This window comes from Mus caroli, unplaced genomic scaffold, assembly GCF_978045245.1.
Source record: "Mus caroli unplaced genomic scaffold, Mus_caroli_1 scaffold_4, whole genome shotgun sequence".
In the NCBI taxonomy this organism is placed as follows: Eukaryota; Metazoa; Chordata; class Mammalia; order Rodentia; family Muridae; genus Mus; species Mus caroli.
Genome location: NW_028227259.1, coordinates 55,105,159 through 55,119,007, shown reverse-complemented (window position 1 = coordinate 55,119,007; position 13,849 = coordinate 55,105,159). Strand labels below are relative to the sequence as shown.

The 13,849-nt window shown below is 46.9% G+C and overlaps 1 protein-coding gene across 1 annotated transcript in view; it reads left to right on the top strand.

Annotated features, from left to right (window-relative positions):
• The window catches only part of Lgi2 (leucine rich repeat LGI family member 2), a 32,230-nt gene extending 20,756 nt beyond the window's left edge, over positions 1-11,474 (top strand). The window contains exon 8 of the mRNA XM_021163218.3: positions 6,212-11,474. Coding sequence (XP_021018877.1) covers positions 6,212-7,029 — 818 coding nt within the window. The 3' untranslated portion in view covers positions 7,030-11,474. The remainder of the gene's footprint in view (positions 1-6,211) is intronic.
• The last annotated feature ends 2,375 nt before the right edge of the window (positions 11,475-13,849 follow it).

The following is a 13,849-nucleotide window of genomic DNA, read 5'->3' as shown; positions in this document are numbered from 1 at the left end:
ATGAGCTCAAATGTAAGCACAAGGAGAACGTTATCAGTATTAGAAGGAGAAGTACAGGACACACAGCTCTAAGTCTCAGCAGCTGCCTGGAGGGGTAAACGAAGGAGAAGAAAAAGCCATGCCATTTAAGCTGGGACAGTGAGATACAGGTGAGCAAGAGGCCATGCGGTGGGGAGGAAGGCTTTCTCTAAAGGGTAAGGAAGAAGCCAAAGGCTGAAGAGTAGGCGCAAAGCAGACTCAGAAAAGAGAGAGGAAAAGGAAAAGCTAGACCCTTATCTGACCAATTCAGAAAATCAGACTTATGAACCTGCTCGGCTGTGCTCTGGGTCCGCGAGCTTCTGCACCAGAAGTGAGGATTCTGGGATGGGAAAATCTCATTAAAAGACTAATTAGTCCACCTAACTCATTAGCATGGCTTAAGGTGAGCCTTCCTCGCTGGAGGTGGTCCTTAGCCAAGGTGTTTGACCCAGCTGCTAAAGTAGATTTCCCTCCCACCCAGAGATTCACGTCTCTTGGTTAAGATTTTATTTTTAAAACTCTAGCACTGGTAGCAACTGTAAATCACTCTTTCTTCATGCATTCATTTATTGGGCATTTCTCCGAACTAGCTGCATTCTAGCGGGTGGGGACATAGCATTTGGGCAAGTTCATTAATGTTCATAGGTTTCTTTCATTGCTCAGTGGGAATTTTGTGGCTTCTATTTCATCAATGAAATTGGATTAGTGTAGTATGGGCCTTGGCGGTCTGGAAATGATGTAATAGGTATTGTGTAGTAGGCAGATCCTGAGGCCAATGGTAGCCTTATCCACTATGGTGGAAATGGAACCAGCTCTCCTCCATCAGAGACCGCACCTTTCTGACTTCAGCTAAGACTTCCGAGACTTTTATAGGCACAGAGAACCCCAGAACTGGCTGAGACTCCTGCGAGTGAATTGCTCAGGCAGGGGAAGAGTATGTGCCTGTCCTTGGGAGCTGAAGTTTAGCTTGGTATGAAAGAGTCCTTCTGGCTTGGGTGGTCAGGCAAAGCCATGTGTGGAGCCACTGGCCATGAACAAGAGTAAGGGGGAGAGAGTGGATGGCTCTCACCTCCTTGGGAAGGACCTTCCTCCTCCATCATCTTGCTTGGTCATGGGTGACTCTAAGCTGCTCAGTGTGTTCTCAGTGTGTGCCTGTTAGATGGAGTGTCGGAGGAATCAGAGAGGCACCCGGTTTCTCTTCTGGGGCCCTGGTAAGGTGTTCCTTTGTCTCCAGTGAGAAAATTCGTGTTCACATCAATGCCCATGGCTTCCTCTCCTCCTTTCTAGCTCTTTTTGTATTTTTGTTGTTTTGTGACTTCTATGTGTTCAAACTTGTAATCTTTGTTCCTATACTAACAGGCAGACAGTCAGGCAATCAGACAGACAGAGAGACATATGAGTGTATATTGAGTGTATACACACACACACACACACACACACACACTCAATTTCTATTGCTGCTGACACACTCACAGGTTGGTCATCTGGGCCATGGGATTGAAATCAGACTTCTAAGGTCTCCCTTAGGGATAGGGACCTCTTTAGCCAGCCTTTCCACCCCAGGGAGAAGTGAAGCTTGATTTAGAAATTGCTGTTTATAGAGTGGGAGTTCTTGAAGGGCATTGTTGGTAGTTCAAACCCTAAAGCCTTACTTAGAAAAGACACCCAACATTTATGCTAGCAGATTTTTACATGCGAGAATACTGTCAGAGGTTTTAAAAGCATGTTTATTTAACGGTATGTGGAAGGAATTATCAATAACGATACCCTAGAATGAATTGCTTTGTCCTGCAGTATAGGATCAGTTAAATAGAATTTGGTGCATTCATGCAGTATAATGTTGCATAGTGCTGTGGGTTTTTTTCTCTTTTAGTTTTATTATACTTTATTTTTAAGGGTGTTTTGCCTCCCTATTTGTATGTGCCCCACTTGCATTCCCGGTGACCACAGAGCCCAGAAGATGGCATAAGATCCCTGGAACTGGAATTACAGATGGCTGCACTGTGGGTGCTTGGAACCTAACCTGGGGTCCTCTGGAAAGCAAAACAAAACAAAAACAAAACCAAAAACCATCAAATGCTCTTAAACTCTAAGCCATCTCTCCAGCACCAACACATAGTAATTTTTAAAAAATCCAGTTGTAGAAGATAGCTAACCGCATACAGGTTAAGTGAAAAAAGTAGGTTCTAAGGATGGGAGAGTGCTCAGTTGGGAAAGCGTTGCTGGCAAGGATGAGAACCTGAGTTTGATCCTCAGAACACACATTAAAAAAAAAAAAAGGACAGATGTGGTGCCTTGTGCTTATAATGTCAGCTCTGAGGAGGCAGAGACAGCTGGATGCCTGGGGCTTGCAATGAGAAATGATAACCAGGCACACATGTACATACATGATAACCAGATACGCATACACATAAAAGCAGATTTTTTTTAAAGCAGGTATATAGTATAAGCCCCAATGTTTTTTTAAAAGCATATTTGATATAGTGATATATAGATATTGATAATAGACTAAAGATTAAGGAAATATATCAAAATATTAACATTTACCCATTAATATTGGTTTCAGCATAGGTTTTAATTTTGGGTGTGTCTTTTTGGTACTTTAGAGATGGAGTATGGGTGATCAAGACTTAAAACCCAGGTGCAATCACATACTGGCTATGTGACTTTCTAGGAAATGCTTAACTCATCTGTGTCTTGTTGGCAAGACGAACGTGTTGGTAAGACTTGTAGTGTCTCCAGCAGTGACTGGGAAGAGGAAGTAGACAGGAAAAGGTGCTTAGGATGGTAGGTGCTTTCAAGGACCCACTTCTTAAGTTTTCCCCGTGGTGATTTCAGTTTTTGCTTTGGTGGACATCACTTTTGCCCTCAGAAAAATACAATTCAAGAGTTTGTTTTAAACAAAGGCAAGAGATCGGGTTGCAGGAAGTTCAGAACACTAAAAGAGAGAAAACAAATACCTTTCTGAAAGCCACTGATTAGCCCCAAAGCTAATCTTCAGGACAGAAATTGGATCATTATCCTTGTAATTTACAGACCAAATTCACTTTGGTCAAATTACCAGGAAAATTAAAAGACAAAACGGTATTATGATCTCAAAGGAGGGGCAGTCATCTTTGGTAGGTGGCCTTCAGTGGGGGATGGGAATCCAGTGTAGAGAGAATGCCCGTGGCAACCCAGAGCAGAGTGGGAGTGGGTCCCTTGCGATACTGAGCTGGGTCTCAGCCCACTGTAAACTCCACAGGCATTTCTGAACTGTGGGAAAGCGTTAAGAGGTGAGGGATGTCTTGAGATTGTCAGGACAGTTCAGTTACTTCACTTATCATGTGATGCCAGCCACTCCTGTGTGCCAGCACCATGCACTAAGGGTCTTGCATACCCTTTGATGTCTTCAGAGGCCCTGAGGACCCCCCCCACCATGGAGACATGCAGTGCAAAACACCATTTCCATCACTTCTTGTGTACTGTGCTGTGGTGTTAGGTACACTGGCGTTGTGGGCGTTCAGTTTTCCCTCTCCTTATCCCATTATGTCTTTGTGCCTGTGACTCTACCTGCAGGAGGACTGATGGCTTTGTCCATTCATGGCTGGCTTTATGCACTTAGCAGAATGTCCTCGAGGCCAGTCCAGGTTGTACCAAGCATCGGGCTTTCCTTCCTTTTGGAGGCTGAGTACTATTCTTGGTATCCATGGACCACAGTTGGTTTATCCCTTAATCTGTCTGTGGAAGCGTGGATATAGCATCCACCTTTCAGCTGCTGTGTGTAATGATGCTTTCAGTAAGACTGTCTTGGTATATTTAGTGCTGCTATTACAGGGAGGCGTATAAGCAACAGAAATTTCTTTCTCAAGTTCTGGAGTCTGAGCCATCCAAGATCAAGAGACCAGCAGATTTCAAGTCTGGTGCAAGATCACCCATCATAGCTGTGCATATGTGTGTGGTATATGAGTGCTTCCATGTGTGAGTACAGGCAGAAGAAAACTTTGGATGTCCGTCCTTGCCTGTCGTGTTGTTCAAGACAGATTTCTCTTTTGTTGTTTGTCTACGCCAGGCTAGCTAGCTGGACAGTTTCCCCTGTCTCCATCTCCCATCTTGCTATAGGAGCACAGGGACTCTAGGACCTGGGGATTTGACCTCAGATCCTTGTGTTTATGCCCAGAGCCACTTCCCTAGTCTCTCAGTGCAACTGCACCCCACTCCAGTCCTGCCCAAATCTCTTCATGGTGAAAGGGCAGAAGGGGGTCCCTAGGGTTTCTTTTGTCGGGGTAGTTCTGATCATGAGTGGCCTAGTTACTGCTCCAAACCCCTACTTCCTAGCACAGTTCCCTCAAAGTTGTTATAGATGGAGAAATCCCCACTCCTGAAGTCCCCCTAGCCCCAGCCATGGCAGAAATCTTTGCTCTCCTGAGGAAGAAAAGCTCATGGAGGGGCACAGCTAGAACAAGCACTCTGTTTATTTTTAACAGGAGGGTAAGTGAAAGTAAATATGCCCACTAGAATGGAGGACAGGCCCAGCCAAGCAGCCTGGCAGCAAGCCATCTCTACATCTGGACTTCTAATCCTTGACTTAACCAATCTCCAGCGATTCACCCTTGGGGTGACTTAGGGTGGTCCCTTTTCTGAAGTAGCTTGAGGAATATTTTTTTGAATCATTTTCATCCACAATTCAGTCTGTTATCATTAAATGTCTTTGATGCATCGAAATGCAAGAAAGGTGTAACTATCAGTGCAGTTGACAAGTTTACTCAGAGAAAGGGCAGTGGTTCATGCTCCCTGTCTTAGCTTGGGTTTCTAGTGATGCTGTGATGAAACACCATGATCAAAGTGACTGGGAAGAGGAGAGGGTTTATTCAGCATCACGGATTATCATCAAAGGGAGTCAGGAGAGTAACTCAAGCCAGGCAGGAACCTGGGGACGGGAGCTGATGCAGAAGGCCATGGAGGGTGCTGCTCCCTGTGGGTTTGTCAGCCTGCTTTCTTATAGAACCCAAGACCACCAGTCCAGAGATAGCATCACCCATAATGGGCTGGGCCCTCCCCCACCAATATTAATTAAGAAAATACCCTACAGTCTTGCTCACAGCGTTATCTTACAGAGGCATTTTCTTAACTGAGGCTCCCTCCTCTCTGGTGGCTCTAGCTTGTGTCAAGTTGACATAAAACCGGCCAGTACATTCCCCAAAGAGGAATCTGTGGGATTGTGGGTTCTGGCCAAGACTGGCTTGGTTGGCTTTCCTAGAGCCCTGCCTCTCCTCTCATGTGGTTTGTTTGGCTGTCTTTGACCCCAGCTGCAAGCTCTCTTCTGTATTTTCCCCAATGTTCCCAGGGACTGCTCTGGTTGTCTTTTGTCATCTTGACACAAATCTAAACATATCTGGGAAGAGGAAACTGTATCCATAAGACTGTCCTGAAGGCATGTGTATCTGTACATCTGTACAGCATCTTCTTGATTGATGATTGATATTGGGGGAGGTTGTCTAACTTGCTGTGGGTGGTGCCACTCCTGGGGAGGTGGTCCTGGATGGTATAAAAAAAGCAGGTCGAGCAAACCCACAAGGATCAAGGTGGTAAGCTGCCTTTCTCCATAGTTTCTGCTCGAATTCCTATCTTCAGGTTCCTGCCCTGCCTTCCTTCAGTGATGGACTGTAACGTGGACCTGTAAGATCAAATAAAGCCTTTCCTCCCCAAGTTGCTCTTGGTCATGGTCATGGTCATGGTCATGGTCATGGTCATGGTCATGGTCATGGTCATGGTCATGGTGTCTTTATCACAGCAATAGAAACCATACCTAAGACACCAACCTCACTGTTCAACCCTAACATTTGACTTAAACACAACCAAGGTCAGGTTTCTAGAGCCCTGGCTTTCCTTTGGTCTGCTTGGCTGTTTCAGACCCCAACTGCAAGTCGCCTTCTTCATCTTTCCCAATGGTCCCTTTGGAAGTGACTAAACATGAACATTTGGTCTCTCAAATTAGTATCCAGGTATCTCTTCCAGGCCTTGCTTTAAGCTTTTTTGGGTTTGTATCAAGAAATAGAATTGTCATTTGGCAAGCCTAGGTTTAAGCTCACAAGAAAGCACACGGTGTCTTGTACACAGTACCTTTAGGCCAGCAGCACCTGATCCACAGTCCGGAGGGAGAGTTACCACTCACTACAGTCACACTAATGTCTTCTCTTTCTTTTGGCCACAGGCCAGTCCATCGTGGGCTGCAAGGCCATCCTCATTGACGACCAGGTCTTTGTGGTGGTGGCCCAGCTCTTCGGTGGCTCTCACATTTACAAATACGACGAGAGCTGGACCAAGTTTGTCAAGTTCCAAGATATAGAGGTGTCTCGGATTTCCAAGCCCAACGACATTGAGCTGTTTGAGATCGACGACGAGACCTTCTTCATCATCGCCGACAGCTCCAAAGCGGGGCTGTCCACAGTTTACAAGTGGAACAGCAAAGGGTTTTACTCCTACCAGTCACTACATGAGTGGTTCAGGGACACAGATGCGGAGTTTGTTGACATCGACGGGAAGTCTCACCTCATCCTGTCTAGCCGCTCCCAGGTCCCCATCATCCTGCAGTGGAATAAAAGTTCCAAGAAGTTTGTCCCCCATGGTGACATCCCCAATATGGAGGATGTGCTGGCTGTGAAGAGCTTCCGGATGCAGAATACCCTCTACCTTTCCCTCACCCGGTTCATCGGGGACTCGCGGGTCATGCGTTGGAACAGTAAGCAGTTTGTGGAGGTCCAGGCTCTTCCTTCCCGGGGGGCTATGACCTTGCAACCCTTCTCCTTCAAAGATAACCACTACCTGGCCCTGGGGAGTGACTACACGTTCTCACAGATCTACCAGTGGGATAAAGAGAAACAGCAGTTTAAAAAGTTTAAAGAAATCTATGTGCAGGCGCCTCGGTCCTTCACAGCCGTCTCCACCGACAGGAGAGATTTCTTTTTTGCATCCAGTTTCAAAGGGAAGACAAAGATTTTTGAACATATCATTGTTGATTTAAGTTTGTGAAGGTGTGACTGGAAGCATTTCAAAGATGTGTAGTGTTAGCTCTCACAAGAGAGACAGGACCAAGAAGAAATAATAATAATAATAAAAAATCATAAAATAAGCCAGGCTCAGAGCTCTGAAATTAAAATTCATAATGCACTGGGGGAAATAGTTAGACATTTTCAAACTTTTAGGATTCACATTTTAACCAGGGATTGCATTTTTCTTTTGGCTGATTGCATGACAGGCCTATGCTGCTGTTTACAAGCGACATCTTAAAGCCTGTAATATCTGAGACAGGAGCGCAGCATCTTTACCATCTAGAAGGCAGTGTGCTTCTACTTTAATTTCAATAAAAAAGGATAAAATAGACAAGATGGGTCAGCCCTTCTAGTGAAATTAAGACAAGAGACCCCCACCCATCTAACTCCACTGACCTTTCCATTCCTATTAAGATAGGAATTAAGAAATTAAGAAAGACTGCTAAGGCAGTCTTTCAATTAAGAACTGGTAAAGCCAAAGTGAGCTGAAAAGATTTGCTGATCATTTGTTTGAAAATCTTAGAACACTCCACAGTGCTATTTTGAGCCATGCTAGTTTCCTGAAAGTCATGGCCAGGCCAGTCTTCCAGAATCTTCCTTGGAGTAGAACCTTGGCTCTGCCCTCATCAGGGTCGATCTCTGTCATGAGTATGCACATAGGTTAATGTTTAACATCGTTTCCTCTGCCACAGAGAAAATATTCGGGTGACACGTGTCTAAGCCAGCCTGGGATGTGCCCAAGATGAAGGGATTTCCCTGTGTGTGTGTGTGTGTGTGTGTGTGTGTGTGTGTGTGTGGTTTAAAGGTAACCCTTGAGGTGGCTGGAGCAATCATGTGTGTTTGATGTTCTCGTTGCTCGCTCAAATCTCTGAGCCCATCCTTTTAGTTTGTGGGTAACTGGCAGGCAGGCCAAAGGCTGACTGGTGCTTTTCATCTGTCCCTTAGAGGGATGGAACAGGTGTTCCCATCTCCTGCGCATTGGGTAGGGTTTTTGAAGTGAGATTTTATGGAGTCAGAGGGCACTTAACTCAGATCTCCATGTGCTTTGAGACCCAGAGGGGGTCCTTTGATTGTTGCATGTCTTTGCCCTCTGGACAACTTAATATTTCAAGTAATTGATTCAATAGCAGCCTGCCTACCTGCCCACCTGCCTCCCTTCCGCCTGGAACAGTCCTTTGTTAAGTTGTAGGTGTGCACAGTGGCTGGCTTGTGTGGCCCTGCAGAAGTTTCTGAACATACAAAAGTCAAAATCACGGGAACCCACCTCCCTCATCCAGCACGCTAGCAATAGGAAGCAGGTCATGCGCTAGTGGTGGGGTATCTGATAGAGCTTCAGGCGAGACCAGCTGGAACCAGATGAGCTTAATCTCATAGGCCAGGTCTGTGTGTGGGACCAGGTGGCTTATTTCAAAATAGGCCTCCTGTGGGGACGGCAGGGAAACGCTGGGGGTCTGGTTGTGTAGATGGTTGCACAGTGGCTATTCTGTCTAAGCAGCTGTTTTAGGGGAGTGTTTTGCAGAGTCCCACTGCAGTACGGTGTCGTTTTAACGGTCATCCTCACGCTGTAGCTAGGTACTCCACAAATGCGAATGTGTCTGCTGTCTCCTGACTGTAAGCAGCAGGGGATGATTGGTACACCATACTGGAGAGCTATGCGTTGATGGTAATCAGCACTCCTGGCTGATGCTTCCAGCCTAGGGGGAATCAAGGACTTTAATGAACTCTGGCTCTATAGTGTGGTTGCTTAGACTGCTGGTGCTAAATGCCAAGCAAATAGAAAGAGCGGTCTGTTTTAATGTTCTAAGCGTAAATTACACGTTCTTCGCTGCCTTCTGTCTTCTTGGTTCAATTGGCTTGCCCATGAGTTCCCGGCTTTCCCTGTTGGAGGCTGGAAGTGTGATCATTGCTTTTCCTTTCTCTGAAGAACTGGGGAGCCATGTTCCTCCATGCATGGGTCCTGCAGACAGGCAGGTAGCACTGATGTCAGGCAGAGATAACACTTTTGCTTCCCACCACTTGTAGAGGAACCCACAGGGGCAGGCATCTCTCAGAGTGCCACCTCTACAGAGCTTGGCACCAGCTTCTCTGTGCTTCCTCACAGGGTAAAGCCACGGCCATTGCTTAGAGTCCAAAAAGCCAAGATATGTGGGGTTTGACTTGGGGGTGGAGCAGGCTGTCAGACCCGGATGAAGCACTTGGGGAGTGAAAAAGACCCTGGTGGGTGGTGCAGCAGGGGTATGAGAGGACCAGCATTCTGCTCTGCTGCAATCGAGTTTTCTTTGTAAGACAAGTTTATACCAGACTGGAGTCTGCAGCCTTCTGAGTCCTGCACTATGGGAGGAGATATTTGTTCTGGCCAACTTAGCGAAGGAACATAGATGTTCTTGGCATAAGGTGGGAAGCTCTGCTTCATTAATCTTACTGCTCTCTCCCAAGAATCCCTGAAGTTTTAAGCAGTTTCTGCAAAATGCTTTCTTCCAGTAAAATAACAAAACCCACCCACACAGCTATAACAAGAGCCCAAGGCAGAGAAATGCATAGGACTGTCCAGCTGAGGGAGACTGGTCTCTTCTTCCCCCTCCTTCCTGCTTTCTCCCTTCCTTCCTCCTTCCCCCCCCCTCTCCCTCTCTTTCTTCCTCCCTCCTCATTTCTTCTTTCTTTCCTTCCCAACACCCATCCACTGACGTCTGCTCAGCCCGCCCTTTGTCCGCTCTGCAGCTGGCTTTCTAAGATGATCCCTCCAATCAGTCCTGCGGCTTTAAGGCCATAACCTAAAGCAAGGGTTAGTCCTCAGACTCTGTAGGATCCGTAGTAGATTTCTATAAAGACTAAAAATAAACCTTAAGGCTGACAAGCACTTTGTTCCTGGGCTGTGGATAAGATCAGCTCGCATCCCGGAAGCTTCCTGCCATTTCCCCCTGTGCATCTGTGTTCTGCTCATGTGTCACATGTAGCTCTTTGGTTTACAGAGGGCAGGTGTTATTCTAATTTCAGAGAGAAGGAAATAGACACAGAACCGAAGTAGATGGCCTGCCTGAGATTATCCGGTTTTAAGCAGCATACTAGAACTTTCCCGTGGACAGCAGGTGCTGCATTTTCTCTTTCTAATGCTCTGCTGTGCCCACCCAAAGTCAGACTCTGTTACCATGACAGTGAAGACAGCAGCAGTTCTTGTAGATTAAGTAAAAGTGCAAGCAGAATGAAGAGCCAGGGGTGAAAGTCATGCCTGACCCACACCGTTCAATCGTCAATGCCATCGAACAATTAGCAAGCACCTCAGAACTGTGGGGCATGTCTAGCCAGGCTTGAGAAAGCCTTCCAGAAATGGTGGATGGCTTCAGTTGTCTAGCGAAGATTTCTAGCCGGCATGACTGTGTCTCCTCACATATAGCCATGGAGGGAATACTGAGGCTGGACACATCTGGTTCTTGTCATGGTGTCTACCAGATAAGATGAGTTCTAGGGGAGAGAAATTAAAAACCCCAACTCAGGAGCAATGGTAAATTGCTCCGGGCCAGTGTTGTATTCTTCTCGTGGAATGAGGCTGCATGTTTTTAGGGGGGAAAAAATCAATGTGAGATGCTGCAAGCTGAGCTGCTGGGAGTGCTTGTGATGGGGATTTCTCTGGCTTAGGGGACTCCAGGCAAACCAGAGGAAGGTCTGCAGGAGGGGCTCTGGTTTGCATGCCCCCTAAAGGAAGCCTCCAGCCAGCTTCCTGAGTCTTCTGCAGGAGACTATCCTTGTGTGGCTTCAATCCTTGCTTCCTTAGGCAAGGCCAAGGGTTGTGTTCGACAGCATGCTAGAGCAGAGTCAGCAACGTAGCAGCAGGTACAAAGAACAGGGTGGTTTAGATCCCAGGGGCTCCATGGGAAAAGTGGGGGAGACGTGCGGGGCAGATGGTCTGGGAGGGGATGCTTTGTGGGGGAACGAGGAATGAGCTTGAAAGAGTAATGATAATCTCTGTTGCCTTAGCAGAGGGTAGGATGACCAGGCACATATGCAGCATGCCAATCACTGAACAGCATCCACTGTAATGCTGATTCAGACAACAGTGACATCCCTGGGCCACTGGGCTCTCAGCCGAGCATTCTGCTCTTTACCCTGTCTCATTGCTTGCGCCAGCAGCCACCTCTTTCTAGCGGGAAACTATGCATTCCCTATCCAAACCCCCTGACTATCAGGAATGTATGAGAACTGTGATAAAATAGGCCAATATGCCATTTGGTACTGTTTTTATGTCTTTTAAATGCACAACTTAGGTGAAATAATACTTTATACGTGTATGGACGTGGATTTTACAGTGGACGGGCAATGCTGGATGTGTTTTAAAGCTGTATCTACTTAGCTCTTTTTGGAAAATAGATTGGACACATGATATGCCTCTTGATTCTATATATTCTGTAATCCTGTGAATAAAAAGTAGTAAATGCCTAACACCGCTTTGATCTCTGGTCTGTTTTTAAAAAAATGGATGCACCCACTGGATCGCAGAGCTGAAGGGTGATACAGAGAGCAGTTGGGGAGGGGGGGTTGGGAGGATGGAGAGGCCTATGTGGCTGCTTTGCTGTTTAAACAGAAGATAGGCACCATGGGGGCCGTTTGGTTTTTCACTTGGAAACTAAGAATTTGTCTAAAAGCCACTAAATATTCACGGAAGGGCTTGCTACCTGATCTGTGGTCTCTGAAGCCTGCTGGGTGGTCTGGGGGTTTCAGGAATCTCTCAGGAGCTGTGGTTACCTGGGACAATTAGAGGGAGGGACCTCAGTCCTCTGTGTGTCTAGGATCTAAGTGGCGCATAGAGGTCTATAACACATGGCTGTCACATGTACCTTAGCCTCAGACCCGTTGATGTAGCTGGACAAAGGAAGGGTCATCAGCTTAATTTACATAAGGGAGACGATACCTACTGTGTGCGGAGCACTCTGATGTGCCGTGAATTTCATAAAAAGTACTTAGGTGTAGTTCACTTGCTCATAGACGGCTGTGTTGCTAGTTGAGCGACAACAACAAATCACTAGGGGTCATAAGTAGACAGATGACTGCCCAGGCCTGACACAGTACCAGCTTTCTATGGCTACAGTTGTACCCCATTCCCAGGGGGGCATAGCTGGTGCCTCTGTTCAAGGTCCCCTAGGACTGTGTGTGGAATCCCCCAGAGAACCAGCTTGTTCACGTCGTAGAATTGACTTTCTCATGATTGGAATGTGGGAGTCCCCATCTCCTTGCTGGCCTTCGGTTGGGGGCCTCATTCAGCACCGAGAGCCCACCCCCAGGCCCCTGCCCTTCTCCAGCGTTCCTTCAGCCCCATATATGTGGGCTTCTCCAGGTCCTCTGGAGCCCAGAAGAGAAAACCCAACACTTTGGCCTGGTTTTATTGCTTTGATGCAGGTCACAGACTCTGCTCTCATCCCTTGAAGGTCTCTATGAGGACACAGTTTATGGGGACTGAGAAGTCACCCTAAAGTGTCTCCTCTTAAGATTGGATGCTCAGCTCATCAGAACAAGCCCCAACCATCAAATGGCATTCTCTCAGACCCAGGGCAACAGGAGCTGTACATAGAGCTGATTCTTAGGGACAAGGTCACCATGGGCCACAGGAAATACCTTAGTGATAGAAAGATACCAGAGAAAGTCTTTCGGATTCTTATTCTGTTGTTTCATGTTTGTGAAGTGCAGAAAAGAAGTAAAAATCTCCAAGCCTGCAAGCCTGGAGCTCATTAAGGCAGAGGCTGGTCTTGACATCCTGGTGTGGTTGGTCTTGGATATCTTCGAGGCTTGGCAACCCCAGTAGAGGCAAAGACACTTTCCTTCTTCATTCATCAGAGCACTAGTTGAAGCTGAACTGTCTGGGAAGAATTGGAGCCCCAAGTGATGTGCCACCGTCACTGATCAACTGGTTGTACAATTGACTTGTCCCTGCCTCCTAGACTGCACACTCCTTTACTACCAGGTCTAATTGGCACAGATGACTTTAAAAAAACAAACAAAAACCCCTCTGGTAGCAGAGGTGAAGATGAAGGCATCCCACAAACCCAACCTTCTGGCCTCCGCTCCAGGCAGCCTCTCCTTAAGTGTGAACTTCTGGTCTTGTCTGGAGTCAGGCAGCGAACCAGGCAGGAAGGCTATGGAGGGTATAAGGTTTCCTCAGGCGGTAACTTAGCCATCTCTGACCACTCCAGAACCTTCTATATAGACCTCTGGGTGTCTGGTCCAAGAGGCTTCCAATGGACAGGAGGGGAAGGACAGCTGGGTTTCCCTCAGGGCAAGAGGAGAAAGTTTAGCTCACTGAATCAAGACTGACATTGCTCCCACCCCTCAAGATGGCACAGAGCTCAGAGCTCCGTCTTAGTTCCAGGTTGGGTGAGAGGTAGTCACTGCAAACAACCCAGTTTGCTCACGGAGGGCATCATAGTCAAAGGCAACAATGAACCAGGGGAGGGGCTTCAGGTAAAGAGCCACTCTGGATGCTTGTCCCGCCCAAGACTCCCACGTTCGTGTTCTTCAGTCTTCCATGAATGGTGGACACACTGAGTTCCATAAGGTTTGTTTCTGAATTTCATGTTTACCTCCTTTCCTAGTCCCTTTATATCATACAGCACCTTGGATCTTACATCCCATGAAAATCCCAAGTCTCTTGTCTATCCGACTCTTTCTAGCTTATTCTGATTTCTCACCATGTGACTCGTGCTGTGTGTGCTCAGAATTCACAAGTCCTTAATACAGGCAGGCAGAGCTCTGTGAGTTTTGAAGCCTGGTCTACACATAGCCCTAGTCAGCCAATGAGGGAGAGGGGGAGATGG